General features: G+C 51.4%; 1 protein-coding gene across 4 annotated transcripts in view; it reads left to right on the top strand.

Moving 5' to 3' along the window:
• The window catches only part of LOC101168946 (filamin-B), a 38,615-nt gene that overhangs the window by 8,593 nt on the left and 8,897 nt on the right, over window positions 1–21,125 (top strand). For 2 of the 4 annotated variants that reach the window (XM_078947806.1, XM_078947809.1), the window contains exons 2-36: window positions 3,098–3,207; window positions 3,285–3,420; window positions 4,198–4,295; window positions 5,197–5,344; window positions 5,814–5,932; window positions 6,004–6,078; window positions 6,159–6,321; window positions 6,403–6,603; window positions 6,684–6,821; window positions 7,471–7,597; window positions 8,078–8,214; window positions 8,297–8,490; window positions 8,579–8,692; window positions 8,788–8,931; window positions 9,989–10,109; window positions 10,275–10,435; window positions 10,508–10,598; window positions 10,672–10,826; window positions 10,966–11,083; window positions 11,433–11,512; window positions 11,602–11,787; window positions 12,804–13,118; window positions 13,220–13,310; window positions 13,392–13,592; window positions 13,979–14,152; window positions 14,230–14,392; window positions 14,568–14,728; window positions 15,914–16,205; window positions 16,597–16,750; window positions 16,831–17,020; window positions 17,093–17,334; window positions 17,680–17,757; window positions 18,326–18,431; window positions 18,950–19,090; window positions 20,699–20,827. In XM_078947806.1, the coding sequence (XP_078803932.1) occupies window positions 3,098–3,207; window positions 3,285–3,420; window positions 4,198–4,295; window positions 5,197–5,344; window positions 5,814–5,932; window positions 6,004–6,078; window positions 6,159–6,321; window positions 6,403–6,603; window positions 6,684–6,821; window positions 7,471–7,597; window positions 8,078–8,214; window positions 8,297–8,490; window positions 8,579–8,692; window positions 8,788–8,931; window positions 9,989–10,109; window positions 10,275–10,435; window positions 10,508–10,598; window positions 10,672–10,826; window positions 10,966–11,083; window positions 11,433–11,512; window positions 11,602–11,787; window positions 12,804–13,118; window positions 13,220–13,310; window positions 13,392–13,592; window positions 13,979–14,152; window positions 14,230–14,392; window positions 14,568–14,728; window positions 15,914–16,205; window positions 16,597–16,750; window positions 16,831–17,020; window positions 17,093–17,334; window positions 17,680–17,757; window positions 18,326–18,431; window positions 18,950–19,090; window positions 20,699–20,827 (5,253 nt within the window). Of the gene's footprint in view, window positions 1–3,097; window positions 3,208–3,284; window positions 3,421–4,197; window positions 4,296–5,196; window positions 5,345–5,813; window positions 5,933–6,003; window positions 6,079–6,158; window positions 6,322–6,402; window positions 6,604–6,683; window positions 6,822–7,470; window positions 7,598–8,077; window positions 8,215–8,296; window positions 8,491–8,578; window positions 8,693–8,787; window positions 8,932–9,988; window positions 10,110–10,274; window positions 10,436–10,507; window positions 10,599–10,671; window positions 10,827–10,965; window positions 11,084–11,432; window positions 11,513–11,601; window positions 11,788–12,803; window positions 13,119–13,219; window positions 13,311–13,391; window positions 13,593–13,978; window positions 14,153–14,229; window positions 14,393–14,567; window positions 14,729–15,913; window positions 16,206–16,596; window positions 16,751–16,830; window positions 17,335–17,679; window positions 17,758–18,325; window positions 18,432–18,949; window positions 19,091–20,698; window positions 20,828–21,125 lie in introns of all 4 variants that reach the window. The other 2 variants (XM_078947807.1, XM_078947808.1) reach the window with 2 other exon arrangements.

Here is a 21,125-nt window from a genome sequence, read left to right as displayed (position 1 = left end):
GCTTTCTGACTTCAGTTTTCCAGCTTCAGAGTTTGTTTCCACATGCCCCCCCCCCCCTCCCCCTCCCCCATGTTTAACTGTTCAGGCATGTCTGGGGTTGTAAATCCATGACCTCATTGTTGTTCAGGGTTCGGCTGCAGCATTGTTAGTGACTTATTGCAAATTACCCCCCCTCCCCCCCATGCCATGTGCCAAATCCACAAGCCCGAACTAAAGCGATGAAGAAACGATGAAGAGGAGGCGGCTTTGTCCGATGACGTCGGTGCGATTTTCTGCCTGGAGGATCGTCTGTTTTCTTCTGCTTGGATAGAAGTTCTGGCTCAAAGGCTGTGAGTCAGGGGGGGGGGGGGGGGGGGGGCGGGAATGACTGCTGAAGGTCACGTGACGCAGCAAACGGCAACACGGATGTGGCGTGTTCAAGGATACCGTTTCTGTCAGGCCAACAGAAGGGACGTGTCCATGCGCTGGTCCATGTTCAATCCCACATGTGAGGTTCACTCAGGGGTGAATGGAAATGACCCCCCCCCCATAACCTCCTATAATTTATCGGCTCCAGAGACAAATGTTCGACTGAAAGTCCCAGCAGAATGAACAAAAACTTCTGAAGGTCATTTGAGACGTTTCAGGGGTCAAACCTGCAACCATCTGTGGATTATTGTTCAGAAATGGGATTATTAATCTTAATCCTTACAGAACCGGCAGCCTGTGGGTGTTGGAATAATCGACCTGCCAAGTTCAACATGACAATCACTTTGTAAAGTAAATGATTGCAAATCGTGGGAATGCATCTTCCTCCGAAAGCTTCCTTTCTGCTCCACAGACTCTCAGCACTGAAAGCCTCTCAGGTTGCTCGCCGTGCACGTGTGCACGTGTGCAGGGATCCCGATGAAGCGGGAAATCCGTGCAGGAGGCGTGCTGATGGGTAACCGTCAGTGCGCCGGAAGTTCTGGTGGACCGGTTGCAGGTCACCCGGCCGGTTCTTGGTATTTCTGGAGTCTGGGTGGTTGAGTAACTTCCTGTGGCGGATGGTCAGGGAGTGGCGTCCCGATAAGAAGAGGTGTTTAGTTCCAGACCGATTCACCTGTTAGACAAACGTAAAAACACACAAACGTATCGCACACAAATGTGCGTCCTTCTGCCTCTAATCGACATTTCACTTTTCTCAATTTAGCCTTTATGTTCCTCTCCTTAAACAAACGAAGCCCCGTTGGTGGCCCTGTTGCCTTTGTGTGCGTCTCCATGGCAACCGGTCAACAAACACGGCAGAGCTGCAGGCCTGACTGCCTGAGCACTGATTATCTGCAGATCTGGGTTGCATGCATGGACTCTGCTGATGGATGCATGCATGTGTGAATAAACGGGTCCAAGTTTAGGACAATGGGGGCATTAAATGTCCGGGGGGGCTGAAGGGCGGGAAAACTAAAGCCTTGAGCTCGGTGAGAGCTCGAAGCCTCGGGTCGGACCTGCAGGATGGCCGAGGTGCCGTGTCTCCAGACCCGGAGGAGGGGGTCACTTGACGGCCGAGGCGCTGAAACAATGCCCCCCTTCACCAGAGCTGCAGAAACACTCGCTCCCCCAGGAGCGCCGGTCTCCCGATATAGCAGTGCATGCTGGGATGCAGATAAAACCTGCAGGACTGGACTTTGAGTCGTCATGGGAACAGCAGGCCACGGCGCCCCCCCCAGCAGCTTTGCTGAGAACTAAGCACACGGTGACTCAGCTTCATCGACAGGCCACAGTTTGCCGCGTCATGCCCCAACGGCGCCGTTCTGCGAAGGCTTCGGGTTCTGGAGACGATTCTGTTTGGAGGGGAAAAAAACGCCCGCTTCAAAGTCCAAACAGTTTTGATCCCGCCCCCACGCCGTCTCCCTTCTAGAAGAATGAGTCGGCTTTAGTGTGACTCATCTTTCAGGGGGAGTGGGGAGGGGGTTCGGCTGTGGGTGGATGTGGGGTCAAAGGTCACAGGAGCGCCACCACCTTTCAGGAAGAAGTGAAGAGGAACGCCGCGCAGACAAAAGATCAAAGGAGTCAGGAACCAGGAAAAGGGCGGAGAGGGGGGGGGCGGAGCATGACTGCATGTTGGAACTGCTCCTTCTCTCTTTGTGTGTGTGTGGGGGGGTGGGGGGGTCAGTGTGTGTCACCAGGGCGGGGTGGCAGAAAATCTGCCAGAATTGCAGAGACACGTTTGGACCGCGGCTCCACTGGGTGGGGTCATGGGATTTCCCAGGGGGGGGGCACACAAATCATCAGCAGACTTCAGGGTGACAGTGAACGCCTCACCAGGAGGACGGGCAGGAAGTCTGTTGTTCGCTCCTCAAAGTTCTGCATAAACCTGAAATCTGTTATTGTCTCTGTTCTCCAGATACTGTTCTTTACTCTGAGATGAACAAAAAACGGAATACAAGTAAAAAAATGTTTTTGTAAATTCATCAACCGGTCCTTAAATCCACTCAGAACTTTTCAAATCGCTCCAGTGATGATGATGATGATGATGATGATGCCGATGCCGATTTTAGTCAAAATCCTAAAAAGCCACGGCCCGTTTTTTCTAGAGCATAGTTTCTGCAGAGGTCATTAGAATTTGACCTCTGTTGTGGGCGTGACTGTTGGCATGGAGCCACCCTTTTACCCACAACTGAGAGCTCTCTGTTTACACTCTCTCCTGTTAGCTTACAGCCCCCCCACAACCCCCTCTCAACATTAGCAGGGCAACAAAAATGGCAGCTTCTGATCCATATTCCAGGAAAGCAAAGGCGTTCATGGATCTATTTGTCTGCAGGCGGATGATCAGAAAGGGGCGGAGCTGTCAGACTTTGGGCGGGGCCAAAGTCTCTCTACAAAGTGTTTGGACAGTTCTGCTGATCCTTGATCAATCCTCTCTAGAAATGAGGTCACACAGATTTTTTACTTCCTGTTTTTTTTTTCTTCCTCTCTCTGTATGACAAGCTTGGCAGGTTTTAGCCACCTGTCTGCAGTGGTTCAAATCCCTGCCTCCGTGTCCTTGAGCAGAACGTGGAACCTCGGCTGTTCCAGAACAACGACCTGCTGTGGAATCTTTGTCTCAGTCTGATCTGAGCTCTGCTTCCGTCTCCTGCAGACTCCAAAGCCATCGTCGATGGGAACCTGAAGCTGATCCTGGGTCTGGTCTGGACTCTGATCCTGCATTACTCCATCTCCATGCCCATGTGGGATGGCGAGGATGAGGAGGTAGGCTCCGCCCGCTTCCTCACATCAGACGGACGTGCCCAACGTTTCTCAGAACTTGTGCTTGTTTTTGTGCCCAGGCGGAGTCAAAGACGCCGAAACAGCGGCTCCTGGGCTGGATTCAGAACAAAGTTCCTGATCTGCCCATCACCAACTTCAGCCAGGACTGGAGGGACGGCCGCGCCCTGGGAGCGCTGGTGGACAGCTGCGCACCAGGTCAGGGATGCACATTCTGCTTCACCTGTGGGGGAAGGTTCTCCTCAGGTGGAGCCTCAGACGAAGCTGAAGGGGTTCATTCTGGGAGGGGCTTCATGTTCTGTAGCATCGACAAGAACTCTGCTCTTCCTTTAAATGTCAACGTCCGTTTAGAGAAACATGGATATAGAACTAACACAAATGTTAGTCATGCTTTTTCACCCAACTTCCTTATTTTGATTGTGTTCTGCGTCCTGATTGGCTGTTGTCGTCACTGAATCTCCTCCAGTTTCCAGGTTTCCCTAGGATCTTTTTTATTCTATAAAAGTCTAGGAGGGTTTGAACCTTGAGTTTCTGAACACGCTCCCGCCTCTCTGATGAAGGTGAATGAATGTGTAGCGAGGAGTTTCACCGTCTTTAAACGCCTGGAATCATCGTAAATAAGCTTGGTGGTTTTTATTGATGGCAGGTTATTTTTAGACCGTAACTCCTGCGATAAACGAGGCACGACTGTTGTGAAGACGAAGGCAGAAGCGGCGTCTGAACAGACGCTAAAGCCACTCGGTTCTCTAGAGACGGAAGGTTCTGGAGCGTTCTGCAGATCCCAGAGACGTTCTTGGTGCAGCCTTAACAAACAGACTCGAACGTCATCAGGACGACCGATGAAGACGCTGCATTCCTGTCTGGAGAGTGATGAAGACTCTCCATAGAGTCACGCGATTGCAGATCCCGCGGGTTTGAACTCTGCAGTCCGGGGGTTCAGCGGAAGCTCTGACTCTGGCGTTTTGCTTTCTGCAGGTCTGTGTCCAGACTGGGAGACCTGGGATTCGGTGAAGCCGGTGGACAACGCCACTGAGGCCATGCAGCTGGCTGATGATTGGCTGGGAATCCCACAGGTGAGTTTCTCACGGATCCGTCTGAACATCTTGGCGTGTTGCTGACAACACGCGTGGTTGGAAATGTGCTGAGGGGCAAAGTGGCCACCATGATGGAGAAATCTGACCTCGTTTAAATAAAAACACAAAACAATCATTTTTACGCACAAATGTCTGAAATGTTGATGTTCTTTGGTTTTTCATCCTTTAGTATTAAATTGTATTTTAATAAAAACATCTGGAGATTATTTAAGCAGTTTGTTAAAATATCTGCTTTAAAGAAATTGAAGAACAAAACCGTTTAAAGTCTGTATTTTAGTGACCAATAGGATCTGAAGAGTCAGAGGTGAACAAAAAGGTGACGAACACGAACAAAGAGCCGGTTTCTTTGTTGAGGTCGTTTAAGGCGGTAAAGAGGAAGAGGAGTCCCGTCATCTTCTCTTCATCGCTGATCTCCTCACATCAGAATCGGCTTTTTTGGCCAAATACAGCACATCTACGAGGCTTCTTGTGCTCTCGTGCAAACAAGTAAGGTACCGCACAGGAGTAAAAGAGTAAAAAAAGATAAATACTTAAAAAAGAAAAGTAATCTGAAGATGGATAGAAGGAAAAATAACAGAACTAAATAAAAGTGCAGCAGTAGTTCCAGTGTGACAGCTCTCATGTTTGTGTGAGAGGTCAGGAGGTCAGAAGAGTGACGGCTCGGGGGGGGGGGGGGGGGGGGGTCTGAGCAGCTTGGGGTTCCTGCGGTCCCACTGTTGGCTTTGCAGGAGGAAGCACCAAGTTAAAGCAGCAGGAGGTCTTCAGGGTTCTGGAGGAGAACCGGAACAAGAGAAGCTCTGGCTCCTCCTCCTTCAGAGTCACTCATGTGAGACGGGCGGGGTTTCTAGTCTCCGCCCTCACCTGTGGGGTTTGTGTTCAGGTGATCGCCCCGGAGGAGATCATCGACCCCAGCGTGGACGAGCAGTCCGTCATGACCTACCTGTCCCAGTTCCCCAAGGCCAAGCTCAAACCCGGAGCTCCGCTCAAACCCAAACTCAACCCCAAGAAGGCCCGAGCGTACGGACCCGGTAATCGCACTCGCTCACGGGTCACCAGGGGTGGGGGTTGGGGTGGGGGTTGGGGGGGGGGGGGGGGGGGGTCAGGCTGCAGGTTGTGGACGAGAAGGTCACGCGTGTTTGGAGGAACATGCTGACAACACAATGGGAGGAAGTCGGTGAGAACAATGAGCTGCTGGCTCTACGCACCGGTGGAGGAGCGGACGCTCACTTCCTGCTGTGATCGATGACCCTAGAGAGAAACTGACACCAAAACGAGGAAAGACAACGACTGAAAATGTGGCTTTTTTGAACAGAACACGGATTTGTCTCCTGAAAAGACGGTTCTGCTGATCCGATTTCATTTCCTGTGACGTTTAAAACTGACAGGAATGTTTAAACAGAACTTTGAAACTGGAACCGGAGTTCTGGGATCCAGTCTGACCCCTGACCCCAGTGCAGGTACTTCAGGCCGTCACCGACTGTGCTGGTTTTTGTTTAGGAATCGAACCCACGGGGAACAGGGTTCTACGTCCTGCAGTGTTTACCGTGGACACGTTCAGCGCCGGTCAGGGGCAGGTCACGGTCTACTTGGACCATCCTGACGGCACCAGGGAGGAGGTAGGGAGCCTTTCAGGCGGCAGCCGTCCTGTCAGGAGGCTTTTTCTCTGAACCTCTGTTTGCGTCATTAGCTGAAGGCGGAGCCTAACGAGGGCAAGAAAACCCTCAGCGTCACCTACATACCTCAGGTCATGGGACCTCATAAGGTACGCCGCGAGCTGACCAGCTGATGCTGGCGTGGAGTTCTGAGGCTGACCACGGCGCCGCTAACGTGTCTGTTTTCCAGGTGACGGTGCTGTTTGCGGGTCAGCAGATTCCCAAAAGCCCGTTTGAGGTGAACGTGGACAAGGCGCTGGGCGACGCCTCCAAGGTCACAGTGAAGGGTCCCGGAATTGAACCTGTGGGCAACATCGCCAACAAACCCACCTACTTTGACATCTTCACTGCAGGTGAGAGATGCCGGCGCCCTTTGACCTCCGTGGTTTGGACGGCGCCGCGGTGATCTGCATCTGCTGGTTCCCTCTGGGCAGGCGCTGGCACTGGAGACGTCACCGCCATGGTCCGGGACCCTCAAGGTCGCCAGAACAGCGTGGAGGTGATGATGGAGGACAAAGGGGACAGCGTGTACCGCTGCACATATCGGCCCACGCTTCCGGGACCGCACACCGTCTCCGTCACCTTTGGGGGGGTGGGAGTCCCCAGAAGCCCCTTCACTGTGGACGTGGGTCCGGGTGAGGAGACGGTGTCTCTTTGTGTCGAAACCTCAGCAGTCGTGTGGCTCATGAGTGACGGCTCTGTTTGCCTGCTGCAGCCTGCACGCCGGGCGCCTGCAGAGCCACGGGGCGGGGCCTGCAGCCGTCAGGCCTGAGGGTCGAGCAGGTCGGGGACTTCCGAGTGGACACCAGGAACGCCGGCAGTGGAGACCTGAAGGTGTTCATCAAAGGACCCAGTGAGTAAAAGCTGTTCAGGTGGACGAATCAAACACACCCAAAGCAGGGTTTGGATGATCTGGTCCTGGATTCATCCCATGGATGCTTTCCATGGTGGGGGAGGAGGAGCAGGAAAGTGCATCCAGGTGTGCACGTACGTGCACGTGTTGTTTAAAGAGCATGTTCACAGCAGCTCATTTCACATCCATCTGACAGATCAGCAGGTTTGTTTTTACGGTTTCAGCGAAGCGTTTTGGACACGAGAACAGTCGGAGGAGATGAAACCAGATCCTGTGCAGGTTTTCTGCAGCTGCAGCGTTCCAGAAATATGTTTGACTGTCCCGTCTTGAAGACGTGTTCACTTCGGGTCGCTCTGCACGCTGCTGTGATGCAGCTGATGCTGGACGTCCAGAACACGTGGACGGATGTTCGGTTCCACTTTCCCTGCAGCGTCGCGGAGGTCAAAGATCTTGGAAAAGCTGGAATTAAACGTCTGTGTTTGTTTAGATCTGCAGCTAATTGTCTTTGGGTCGGCTGCAGTCCGTGTTTAGCTTTTAAGTCTTGTGTTTCTGATCCTCCTGAACGACCTGAGGTGACCTCCTGGGTGTCGGACGCTCCACACAAGCTCCAAACCTCACGTGAACGGTGTGTGTTTGTGCGTTTGCTCAGAGGCCGCGGAGGAGCCGCTGAAGCTGGTCTCCAGTCAGAACGGCGTGTTCTCCTACGAGTACTACCCCAGCAGTCCCGGCCGGTACAGCGTGTCCATCACCTGGGGGGGCCAGCACATCCCAAAGAGGTGAGCAGCAGGATGTGGTGTCTGCGTGTTTCACGGCATGAGCTCACCGCATTACCTCACGGGATGGGAATGGCAGGATCTGCAGGAAAAGCGGGGCTTGAGGTCAGGATGTGGGGTTGATGTTTTTCTTCCTTTTCTGAGAAACCAGATTTGATCCTGCAGATTCTGGAAAGGATTGTTGTAGTTTTTCTGCTCTGCGATGAGATGTTCTGCTGCGTCGCTGCTGGGAGGAACCAGAACGTAGGTCACGTTGATGCAATCCTTCATCTCCTCCCGATGAAGACGAGGCAAAGCCAGCAACTCTGTGTTTCTGCATCCGTTTGGGTCCTGAATGTTGTTTCAGTCCCAGGTTTTTTCTGACGGCGCCAAGCAAAAGTCCTCCCTTTCAGCTCTGCTTGGGGGCGGGGCCTCCAGTCTCCATGGATAAATAAAAACATGTAAACAAACGTCTTCACTCCCGTTCATCCTTGTTCTCGTCAGCCCGTTTGACGTGGCGGTGGGTGCAAAGGCGGGGCCTCAGCAGATCAGGGCCTGGGGCCCTGGCTTGGAGGGAGGCATTGTGGGTAAAGCCGCCACCTTTGTCGTGGAGTCAATCGGCCCGGATGCAGGAGTTCTGGGTGAGTCTCTCTCGGTGGGACCTTACGGTTTGGGAAGTTCTCAAGCAGCCGAGAACCTGAAACCTTCTCGCCGTGTCTCCAGGTTTCGCCATCGAAGGACCCTCCCAGGCTAAAATTGAGTGCGAGGACCAAAACGACGGTTCATGTGACGTCCGCTACTGGCCAACAGAACCTGGCGAGTATGCCATCCGTGTGACCTGCGACGAAGAGGACATCGAGCTCAGCCCCTTCATGGCCCACATCGTCCCCGACACCAACGTCAACCACCCGGAGAAGGTCAGGACCGCCGACGGACCCGCTGCACGTCCGCCGCTCGATGCTGATCAGCGATTGGGTGCAGAAATGTCTGGTTTGTGGGTTTTAGGTCCAGGCTCAGGGACCAGGACTTGAGAAGAACGGCTGTCTGATTAACCAACCTGCAGAGTTCACGGTCAGCGCCGAGAATGCTGGGAAAGGACCTCTGACCATCACAGCTCAGGTTAGGACAGACGTCCTCACACGCCACTCATGAAGGTTTCAGTCACTGGTTGAGGTTGAGCTGATGTGGATGGCGTCCTCGCTTCTGGTCTCCAGGACGCAGACGGGCTTCCTGTGGAGGTGAAGGTGCGCAGCAAAGGGGACGGCCTGTACAGGTGCGCCTACACGCCCACCTCCCCCCTCAAGCACACCGTGTCCGTCACCTGGGGAGGCGTCAGCATCGCCGACAGCCCCTTCAGGGTAAGCTGCCGCGCTCCGCCTCAACTCCACCCCCATGGAAGAAGGGGGCGGAGACAAAGGGGAGCTCTTCAGGCAAACGTGACCAGAGCAAAGAATGAAAAGCCGTTGATTTTATTAAAAACACAGAAAGGAATGAAGGAGTGAGACCCTCCAGCCCCCACGTCCATGTTTCACAGGAACCAGTTCACTGATGTTAGCACAGACGGAATTCAAAAAGTTAAATCAAGTAATTGATCTTCTCTGAAGTTTAATATTAATTCATAAAATCCAGAATCTGTTTTCATTTTATTTATGTTTTTGCAGACAGAAAAAAATCATTAATTTTATTCATTTTCCTGCTTCCATTTTTACAAAGTCCTTACAAAATCACACATACCGATTCAAGTTAGTGAAGCGGAGAATTGATCGTCTAATAATTCATCAATAAATGAGAGCATTGAGTGAGAAAAAAGTTTTGTTCGTCCTTTAAGGGCTTTTTGGTGTCTATAGAGGAAAGATCTTCCTGCTGTTGGTTTCTGCTGACAGGATTTTAGCAACTTTATTCCGTTTAAACGACTAAATGTTGACTTTAACGACGCCTGAGGAATTGTTCAGGGTCGTCCAGAACTCTTGACCTTTAGAGCCCTGAAAGGTCATTTTGCAGAGGAGGGTTCATCTGACAGCAGGACGGTTTGCTGGGAGTCTTTTAGTGCAACGTTGGAACCTGTAGGCTTTTTTTCTGCAAAGGTGTGAGGAACACAATGGATGTCCAAAAGAAAACCGGAAGAAACCTTAAAAGTGACAGAGACGGCAAAAAACATGAAACTTTATCAACTTTTTGTATGCTTGAATTCAAAGGAAGAAACTTTCAGCAGGAAATAAATTTTTCTTCAGAAAAAGGATCAGATCGTTTTATTTTCCCTTTTTCCTCGTCTGCGGCGTTATGATCACTAAACTATGACCCTAAATCCAGCATTAGCAGGTTTTCTCCATACTGCATGTTACTGCTGCTCTGTGGTTCAGGAGGAATCCTCATCTGAAGTTTATCCGTGGGGGGGGCTCTTCCTGTTTATTTTAGGTCAACGTGGGGAGGGGGAGTCACCCCAACATGGTGAAAGTGTTTGGTCCTGGAGTGGAGGACGGCCTGAAGGCCAACGAGCCCACTCACTTCACCGTGGATTGTTCTGGAGCTGGAGACGGTACGTCTGCCTCGCTGGTGACTCCGCCCACTCCCTTGATGGTTCTTTTCTGATTGGTTCTAAACCGAACACTTTAGTTTTAGTCTTTTACTAAACCGTTACAGATGTGATTTTATTCGTTCTGGTCGAGTTTCTCCCCGTTCCTAACGAACTCTGCGTATTCAGGTGATGTCAGCGTGGGCATCAAGTGTGACGCCAACATGGTCGGCGAGCGAGAGGCCGACGTGGAATTTGACATCATTTCCAACGCCAACGACACGTTCACGGTCAAATTCGTCCCTCCCGCCGCTGGGAGGCTCACCGTCAAAGTTCTGTTCAACGACAAGGTGCTGGTTCGGCCTGGCCGCCGTGCAGGTGATGCTGATGAAAGCGCCGCTCATACCTGTTCTCGCTCTCAGGAAGTTCCCATGAGCCCCTTCGTGGTCAAAGTCAATCCCTCCCACGATGCATCCAAGGTCAAAGTAGAAGGTCCAGGAGTGGCTCGCTCTGGTGAGAAGCGCGTTTGAAAATGCTGACTCCTCCCCTTTCTGCAACACACTCGTGACCGTTTGAACCTGTGCAGGTGTGGAGAGCGGGAAGCCGACCCATTTCACCGTGTTGACCAAAGGGGCCGGAAAGGCCCCCCTGGATGTCACCTTCTCCTCCAAGGTCAAAGACTTTGACATCATCGACAACTACGACTACTCCCAGACCGTCAAGTACACTCCTGTTCAGCAGGTATGCACCTCCTGCTGGAGGGCCTCAGGCGCACGCCGCGTCTATCAGAACGCTGGTGGGCCGTAGGAGAGGCTTTGGAGCAGCAGGATCTCTGCTTGTCAGGATCCAGGATCCTTCCTGAAGTTTCTCTGGTCTTCAGGGAGAGATGAACGTGGTCGTGACGTTTGGAGGAGATGCCATTCCCAAAAGTCCGTTCACGGTTGGAGTCGCTGCTCCGCTGGACCTCAGCAGGGTCACCGTGGACAACCTGGATGCAAGTAAGTGATCTGTGAACGAGTCTGTGGGAATCTTCAGGGCTGGATTTGCTTGAAAATGTCAAAAGCTTTCGGTCTGGAGTGTTTGACTGAAAGCTTTTCAGCGGTTCTGAAAACCACCGAGTTCCTTTGATCTACTGCTGGAAATGCAGAAAGCTGGAGGAGCATCTCTGGGGTTTGGAGCAGCACCTGTAGAGCAGAGGTTCCTGCAGGAATGTTCCTTAGAGTCGTTTCTAAATGAATTCAAAGACTTTTTAAGGTAGAAACTGTCAGAAAGAGGATGTCTGTGAGGAACGGCGACATTGAACAAGGTGCTGGAACAGGAAGTAGATCATGGATTAATGTCTTCCAGGAGTGGAGGTCAATCAAAAGCAGGAGTTTTTGGTGGACACCAAGGGAGCAGGAGGTCAAGGTCATCTGGAGGTGGAAGTGGTGAGTGATGCTTTTTGCGCTCTGCATCCCTTTCATGTGAATTCGTCTTTTTTTGTTTTATTGTTAAATGAAAAAGCATTTTTCTTTAGCTGAGTCCCAGCCAGAGGGCGGTACCGTGCAACGTCCGGCCGCAGGCGGGGAGAGCGGATGCCAGCGTGGTCCGCTACACGCCGACGGAGGAGGGGGTCCATGCCGTCAAGGTGTCCTACGACGGACACCCCGTGCCTGGGAGCCCCTTCCCGGTGGAGGCCAGCCTGCCCCCAGACCCCAGCAAGGTGAGACCGGCTCCGGAACATTCTGTTCACGTGTTCTGGATCGGTTCTGGCGACGGTAGTGAGAGGTTCACACGCTCGCCGCCCCGCCCCCGGGTCCTAATATCGGGACGATGTAAGACGGAGAAACTTCTTCACTGCAAAAAGAACAATTGTTTGACTGAATTTAAATTTCTGATGACCTTCAACATTTGACCCGAGACGGATTGTTGTTAGTCAAGAATAAGCAATATTTATTTGCAGTAAAGGTGAAGATGTTGGCCTTAAGATATAGAGAAATACAAAACCCAACTCATAACTTTATTTAAAAAACAAGTAAATTAGAAGAGCAAATAATTATCCTCTAAGAGTTTAGGGAGAAACGGGCTGAGCAGCATCCTTTGAACTTTATTTAATAAAAGTTTTTATAGTAAATGAAGTAAAACTTCAACATAAATAAATGACTTATATTTGCAATGAGCTGAAACAAAAACCCAAAATACACAGCAGCACATCTCTAGAAATGTAAATAAACAAACGGCTTCCTGAAGTTTCTTGAAGTAAACAGAACAGTTTCAGAAAATGTTCAATCGTCTGCGGTCTCAGTTAAGCAGCAGAGATGCTCCGCCCGTTCGCCGACCGAGCGGCGTCTCCTGGGCCGCAGAGACCTCGCCGAGGGTCACGGCTGGTGTCGTTCCTTCCTAAGAGCCGCAGCGACAGTGACACGGCGCCGTGGAGACGGAACGCCGCGGCTGAGCTAAAACCACCATCTCAGAATCGGTCAGTCGCACTGAAAAGAGGCAGATGTTGACGTACGTCAAAATGACGGCTATCGGCGCCGAATGGGCTGATGTGAGGTGGATGGTCAGAATCACAGCCCCAGAACTCCATAAAGGTCTTTCAGCCGGCGGTTTACAAAAGGCAAAGACGGATCCCCGTCCAAACATACAGCCGTGTTTGTGGGAACACGGGAGCATCGGCGGATCACTGACTGATGCTGCTTCACCCCACGGAGATTAATTCCGCCGTTTGCGTCGCAGGTGAAGGCGTTTGGCCCCGGCCTGGAGGGAGGTCTGGTGGGAAACCCGGCTGAGTTCACCATCGACACGACCGGCGCCGGCACCGGAGGTCTGGGTCTGACGGTGGAGGGACCGACTGAGGCCAAGATCGAATGTTCAGACAACGGCGACGGGACCTGCTCGGTGTCCTACCTCCCCACCGAGCCCGGGGACTACCTGGTCAACATCCTGTTTGAGAACGCCCACGTCCCGGGCTCGCCTTTCAGAGCCGACATCCAGATGCCCTTTGACCCCTCCAAGGTGGTGGCATCGGGGTCTGGGCTGAAGAGAGCCAAGGTGAGAGGTCGCTTACCTGAACGGGGTTCCTGCTCTCTGCTCCGCTGCATGGAGGAGGACTTTTCCCAAAAGCTGAAGGTCTCACGGAACTCCGCCTGCAGGTTGGAGAAACCAGCGTCGTAAACGTGGACTGCACCCGCGCCGGACCGGGAGAACTGAGTCTGGAGGCAGCCCTGGACTCGCCGTCTTCAGGTGAGGGCAGAGCTGCTGGGACAGAAAAAGCTGTCCCCGTTTGTCCGTCCTCTGATGGGGACGCTCCACTTTGTGTTCCAGGGAGGAAAGCCAAGACTGAGGTCATCAGCAACAACGACGGCACGTTCACGGTCACCTATGTTCCCACGACCGCCGGCATGTACACGCTGCTGCTGAAGTACGGAGACCAGACGGTTCCCGGGTTCCCGGCCAAGGTCCCGGTGGACCCGGCGGTGGACACCTCCAGAGTGAAAGTGTTCGGACCCGGAGTGGACGGACAAGGTAAAGTCTGGTCCGTGACAGTCAGAATCAGGGGATCAGGAACCCCTTCATTCCTGGATTCATGTCCGATTGGATAAAAAAAGTGTTTTTTTTTCGTTCAAATGATGCTAAAGTCCTGGATTTGTTGCTATGTTGTGAATTAGGGACTCGTGGCGTTAAGGGGTGAACGATGAGTCGGTCAGAAGCAGCTTTGCTTCAGCTCTCTGTCTGCTGGATTTCTATTAAAAGCACAGCAGCCCAAACAGGATGTTTTATTTTGAAAATCAGGAGTTTTTCTGTTTACATCTAGAGCTTCTAACGTTCCCTTCAGTCTGAACTCAGTGCACGTGTGGCGTCGGGGCTGGACCACGGTTCTGCTGCGCCTAAACTAAGTCTTTGCCCTCCAGCTGTTTTCCGGGAAGCCACCACGGCGTTCACGGTGGACGCCCGAGCTCTGACCCGGCGAGGAGGAGACCACGTGAAGGCAGAGGTCAGGAACGCATCAGGGAAGCTGACGGAAAGTGTGGTGACCGACAACGCCAACGGGACGTACGACGTGGAGTACACTCCCTACGAGAACGGTAGGACTCCGCCTCCTCCGAGCAGAGCGGCGCTCAGGTTGATGGACGTGTTTGGACTGACTGGAGGCGTTCCTCAGGCGTCCACAGCGTCCAGATCCTCTACGACGACGCCCCCGTTCCCAAAAGCCCGTTCCGGGTGTCGGTGTCAGAGGGGTGCGATCCCAGCAGGGTGGTGGCTTCTGGCCCCGGCCTCCTGGAGGGTCTGACTGATCAGCCCAACCACTTCAACATCGTTACCAGGTGAAGGTTTCCGCTCTGACTCCCTGGAAACATCTGGAGAGATTCCTCCACCTTCCTCATCCTCACGCCCACCTTTTTCTGAGGAGGAGGGTGGGGGGATCCTCTGTGAAGCCATTTAATAAAACTAAGCAACACATTTCAAACCCTTTTGTAATGGTTGTCTTTACCTTCCCAGGGGGGCCGGTATCGGGGGGCTTGGCATCACTGTGGAGGGCCCCTCCGAGTCCAAGATGTCCTGCAAAGACAACAAAGACGGCAGCTGCAGCGTGGAGTACGTCCCGTTCACCCCGGGCCTCTACGACGTGAACATCACCTACGGCGGCGAGCACATCCCAGGTGAGAGCCGTCTCGCCGACGGACACGGAAAGCTGTCTGCCATCTTTGTGAGGCTGAAAGGTCCGCAGCCGCCATCAGAGGAACACGCTTCTAGCATTTCCACACAGGAGGGGTCCTTCAGACCCATCCATTCCTGGGAGGAGCCAAGTTTTGGGGTCACAGCATCTTAACCAAATTTTAGGCCTCTGGTCTGCAGAACCCTGAACTACGTGGAGGACAGCAGACCATCACACTACCACCACCGTGCTCGTCAGGCTCATTGATGTTTTTGGGAACATCCAGATGTGGGTTCCGTGTCTGGTGGCGTCCTCTGACCTGGATGGGAACAGATCTGTCCTGGATGAGCCGTGGCTGTGCTCTTCAGATGTTTTCAGTCGGTTAACGTCTCCCTCTGTGCTGCTCTGGACTCTAAAAGCTGCAGAAACCTGAAAAACCTTTTCCAGGCAGAGCTTTGGCCTTTCTGGTTTGGTCCTAAACCTCTTTGGATTTGAGCGGGATGAGGAATTTTTCTCAGATCTGGTCCGCTTCACTTCGCTTCGTCTGAGCCGTCCAGGTGGTTTCAGCACCGGAACTCACCGTTCATTCTGCTTCGTGTTCTGGTGGATTTTCCTCCCTTAAATGATCCAAATGTCACCAAATAATGAAGATGTCACGCAGCTCTGCCCACACTTTTTGACACCAGGTTCATCTGTAGGAGGACTGGAGCAGCATCCTGACGGCTACATGAGCAGAAAACCTAGCTAACCAGTAAAGAGCATCCAAAATCTCATTTGCTCTGCAAGAAAAGCAGCATTTGTCCTTCCAAAGAGGCTTCTCTCCTCCTTCCCTCAGTGCTGCACGGCAGAATTAGTGAATGGAAAAGATGCCACTATTTCTGCAGAGAACACAAAGCATGTGAGCACATCATTAAAGCGCTGCATTTAAAGTTGAGTTGATTCAAGGTTTATCTGGTTAAAATCCAACGTAAACAAAGGATTGATCAGACGCGGCGCTGACAGATGGAATGATTCTTTAAAAACTGAGACGTTTCCTTGTTTTCTGAGGAGAAAAACATCAAAAGCATTTCTTAGTGAAGTGAATATTATGATAAAAACCTTCTAAATGGAGTTTATTTCACTGCCTAGGACAGCGCCCCCTTGTGTTGATGTTCGTTCCACGCCTGAAACCATAAATATTTGTCTGCAGGAAGTCCTTTCAAGGTCCAAGTGAAGGACATCGTGGACCCCAGCAAGGTCAAGGTTTCCGGTCCAGGCGTGGGATCAGGGGTCAGAGCAAATATCCCACAATCCTTCACTGTAGACTGCAGGAAGGCGGGCGTAGCCCCACTGGCTGTGGCTGTCACCGCTCCGAAAGGCGTGGCAGAGCCCGTGGAGGTGACGGACAACGGGGACGGGACTTACACGGTCGCCTACACGCCGTCCGTGGAGGGAGCGTGCAGCGTGTCCATCAAGTACGCAGAGGAGGACGTCCCCCGCAGGTACTGAGCTGCAGGGAGATCAGCGTTTCATAGCATGACTCAGCAAAAACCTTTGTTTCCAATCATGGTACCTGGAGGACCGACTCCTCCTAGACTTACCCCGTCATAAATCCAGTTAGTCCACGAGTGTGTCCACACAGGACTTTAAACCAGAACAACTACAGTTCTAACCCATGTAGGCCAGATTCTCTGGACCTGCTTTAGTGACCAACAGAGTCTGACTCCATGGATGAGCAGGAACCGCCTCGCTCAGACAGGAAGTGAGGAAATGACTCTGCAGAACTCCTTCCAAGGCGTTAATCTTCTGGATCTTCGTGTTTCATGTGTTACCCGTCGGTTCTTCCTCTATGGTTCTGGTCGGGTTCACTGAACCCATTTTCCGTCTCTCCAGTCCCTTCAGGGTTCGGGTTTTACCAACCCATGATGCCAGCAAAGTGCGGGCCAGCGGCCCGGGGTTAACCAGCGGCGTCCCTGCCAGCTTTCCCGTCGAGTTCAGCATCGATGCCAGAGAAGCCGGTCAAGGCCAACTGAGCGTGCTCATAACCGTAAGTGAACACGACGGTTGGCGTCACTGAAAGCCAGAGGGGCAGAAGACTTCAGCCGGTTTCTCCTTCTGGTTCCCCAGGACCCGGACGGTAACCCCAAGCAGCCTCGTATCCATGACAACGGGGGCGGTACATACCTGGTGTCTTACATCCCCGACCGAACTGGACGCTACACCATCGTCATCAAATACGGGGGTGATGACATCCCGGCGTCGCCCTTCAGGGTCCGCGCCACAGCGACCGGAGACGCCAGCAAATGCAGCGTCAGCGGTACCGAGAAAGTCCGAGAACGTGAGTCAGAGAGAGAGAAACGACAGGCTGAACGACCTTTCCTCCACTCAGGGGTGGGTCCCACTGTGGCCATCGGTCAGGAGATGAGCCTGGCGGTGAACACGAAGGGGGCGGGAAAGGGGAAGGTGTGCTGCGTGGTGGTCCAGCCGGACGGCAGCGAGGTGGAAGCAGAGGTGGTGGAGAACCCTGACGGCACTTTTGACATCTTCTACACGGCGCCAGCCCCCGGCAACTACGTCATCTTTGTCCGCTTTGGCGGGGAAAACATCCCACGCAGCCCCTTCAAAGTGATGGTGAGGACCGCTTTTCTCCCGCTGCCGGTTCCTTCCTGTTCTCAGCACCAACCTGAAGAACCTTTTCCTAAAAGAAACGGTAGAAAATATTCTATACATTCTGCATAAAAGGCGTCAATGGTTCCCTTCCTTTGGTTTTTTCAAAGGAATGGAACCATTTTTCCTTCTCAGGCCGCGATCATGACGTTTTTACCCATCATGCCTCAGAATCCTACAGCTGCATCAGCAGCAAGAGAGCTTTAGATGTTTCTGAACTTAACTGAAGTCCATCTGTTTTCCTGTTCTCCGGTTCGGGGTCCTGCAGATGTTTGACTGACGCTCTAACCTTCGTTCTCATGTTCTCAGGCCACAGATGAGCCGCCCGTCTCGCAAAAGCAAGCGCGGCAGCAGGCCTCTGCCGCTGGCGTCGGCTTCCAGCCATGGGTACCTTCAGTGCACACACATGCATGAGCACGTGCACGCACATGTACACGCATTCACTGAATGACGGAACAATCCAGAAAAATCTTCCGTTTGTTCGTTGAACTTGTCATTGGAAAATCCTTCAAATTGAACATTCTAAAAACTTTATTGAGCAGAAGTTTGGGACAGCAGACGTTCTTTAGGTTTCACGCTGCTTTGTGAAACTGAACCATGAGAGAGGAAGCAGAAACAAACCTTTGCTTCTCTGTTCATGAATCGCTGTTTGAAGCTCAGGCCGTCTCTCCGCCGCAGGCTGCGGGTTTTTTCTCCTCGCCGCTGGATCACTTCCTGTTTCATGGCTGGATTTTCTTTCAGGGCGGGTGTGCGGCTAACCCTCAGTCTTCCTGCCAGCTGCTGGTTTTCTCTTTCTCCTCTTCATCGTTGTGGCTGCATGACTGCTGCTGCATCGCTCTTCCCCTCCTTCCTGCTCCAGCGCTCCTCCGTCTGTGCTCCTGAGTGGGCGGGGCTTGGGTGCAGCTGCATGTTTGCGGGGGTGACACACTGACCTGTCCACCTGTCTGTCCTACAGGCGACCTCGGACAGCTTCCAGCTGGACAGCAGCAGCATCAACGGCAGCGGCTTCAAGCCGTTTGACATGGTCATCCCGTTCTCCTTCAGTAAAGGAGAAGTGACCGGTAAGATCCAAACGGAGGGGATTCCTGCAGGGACGGAACAACAGAAAACTAAGATGACACGGCAGACGACGAGCTTTGACCGCGCTGACAGCAGTCGGCCACTAGGGGGCTCCCATGTTTTCATTCGATTCTAAGTCACATCTTTAGTTTTCAGTTCTCAAAACAGCCAAAGCTCATTTGCATATCAGGATTTTCTCCTATTTAAAAAATATCTATAATAAAGCATATGTTTGTATAGCATGATATGTACAACTGGACCATCCAACTGTGCTGTTAAACTTTGTTTGTTGGAATGTGATCCCAGGAAAATGATTCTTAAAAAATCAGTTTGCTTTTCAGGTGAACTCAGTTTTTTCACAACAGAAAAACAATCAAATGCAAAAAAACGACGACTATCCTCCAACTTTAGTCATGAAAAGCTTTCACTGTCCTTCAGAGTGGATGCTATGGAGAGGTCAGCCTCCATGTGAGCAGACCGTGACTGTCAGCTTCTACATCTGAACGCTTCTTCTCCTCAGGGGAGGTCCTGATGCCCTCAGGGAAGTCTGCGCAGCCGCAGATCACACACAATGCAGACGGGACGTTCACTGTGCAATACGCCCCCACCGAAGCCGGCCTGCACGAGATGCACATCAAATACAACGACACGCACATTCCAGGTGGGCGCACGCACACACACGCACACTCACACACACAGACACACGCACGCACACACATGCACATACACACTCACACACAGCCGACACTGTAACCTGACGGAGGACACAAAGGTTTTTCTATTGTGGAAGCATTTCTGTTGGATAATTCAAAATAAAAGTCACTACTAGAAAGGCTTTTTTATTTTCACAATAAAGGCCCGTTCACACCGGGACGAATTTCGCCGGCGATTTTCGCCGACGTTTAACGCCTCGTGACTAAACAAAGGTCACCAATGAGAGTGTGCACACCGACGCGAAAAAACGCCACGCGTCAAAGCGTCAAAAAAAAAAAAACGCCTCGGGTTCGTTTTTTTTCTTTTCGACGCGTCGCGTCGAAATCTTTTCGACCAATGAGAACGGCGCCTTTGCACACGTGTCTGGAGCTTCTGAAGTTACAGTAAAACACCACTTGGGGGCGCTCAAACATAAAACTGCCTTGCTGAGCACACATACCAGCGAAGAAGATGGACGCCGAGTAGCGTCTACACAGCAGCGAAGAAATAATGACGGACATTCTAAAATATCCCCGAACCAAGTACCAGTTGGAGCTACTGGAGCTTGAAATATTCATGTTTTCTTTGTATGATTCTGACAAGCGCGTAAATACTTGCTCTCTTCTTCTGAGGGAAAAGCGACTTTAAGAAGCGTAAAGTTGCACAGCGCCACCTTGTGTACAGGAGTATTTCTGTTTACATTAAGCGCCATCTAATGTCAGGGAATGAAATTGCATGTTCGCTCGGCTCACCGTCAGCGAAAATCGCCTGGGTGTGAACACAAAAAACGTGGCGAATAACGCCTGGCGAATATTCGTCCCGGTGTGTACGGGCCTTAAAGCTGCATTTGGTTAATTATATGTTTGAGTCAGTTGATGCAGTTACATTGTGAAAATGGAAAAGCATTTGTGTTAATCTATTTTAATGGTCAAATTAGATATTTTTCTAATTGAATTTTACTACAGATTTACAAGATAACTTTTAGAAATGAAAAGTCAAATAGCATTTTTCTTTATCATTTTAATGAAGTGTCAGAATGAGCGGTGTTGAAGAAGAAAACGCCGTTTGATGGATTGATTTTTCTTTCTTTTTTTGAGTCAACGAATGCAGCTTCAGTTTGAAAATGAAAAAACATCTCTAGTATTGACTTTTCTTTTTAATTATGCTGTAGAAATGCTTCCATATTCTACCAGAGAGGCTGAAAGGTGAAATGGAGACACCTGGTGTTGAGTAAAAGAATTGCAGCTTTTGATCTGAAGGTGGTTCTAAAAATGAATTTGACGATTTTATAGAAAACAACAGGATTGATTAAAATCCATATTTGGAACAAAATGTTTATTGAAGCTAAATGTTTTGGGAACAGTGGAGACGGGCGCTAAAGAAAAACACCAGGAGTTTGCAGTGAAAGACTTAACCGACCTCTACCCACGTTTGAGTTCTGTTAGCTGGGAACGTTTTCTTGTTGAATGATTTAAATGAGCAGCTCATCTAAAATCCCATTTTCTGAGTGGAATATGTGGATCTTCTCTGGAAACGCCGTGATGGTCACGGCGAGCTCCTCCCATTTGTGTTTCAGAGTCGCCTCTTCAGTTCTACGTGAACCACGCCAGCAGCCCCAGTGTCACCGCCTACGGCCCCGGCCTGAGTTACGGCACCGCCAACAAGGTGGCCACCTTCACCGTCTACACGGAGGACGCCTCTGAAGGTGGGAAGTTTCTTTGTTTCTGCTGCTTCTGCGAGGCGTAAAGATGTGTAGGAAGACGATTAGATCTGTTCTTCCTTTATTCTGCGTTTTCTGCTCTAGTTTTAAAGACAAACCATTTGACTTTTTCTGCTTTAGATGCTTCCAGCTTCATGCTCAGAACCTAAAGATTATGTTCTTTCTATCCAATAAATTCCATAAACTACTGGAAAAAAAGCAAAAAAAACAATTTAGATAGTTTTTTTCTGAAATCCAAAAACCAGCAAAGCTCCATCCTATTAAAAGTAATTCATGTCGATTC

Source organism: Oryzias latipes, chromosome 5 (genome assembly GCF_053564925.1).
Source record: "Oryzias latipes strain Hd-rR chromosome 5, Olatipes_Hd-rR_3.1".
NCBI lineage: Eukaryota > Metazoa > Chordata > Actinopteri > Beloniformes > Adrianichthyidae > Oryzias > Oryzias latipes.
This window is presented reverse-complemented; position numbering and strand designations above follow the sequence as displayed.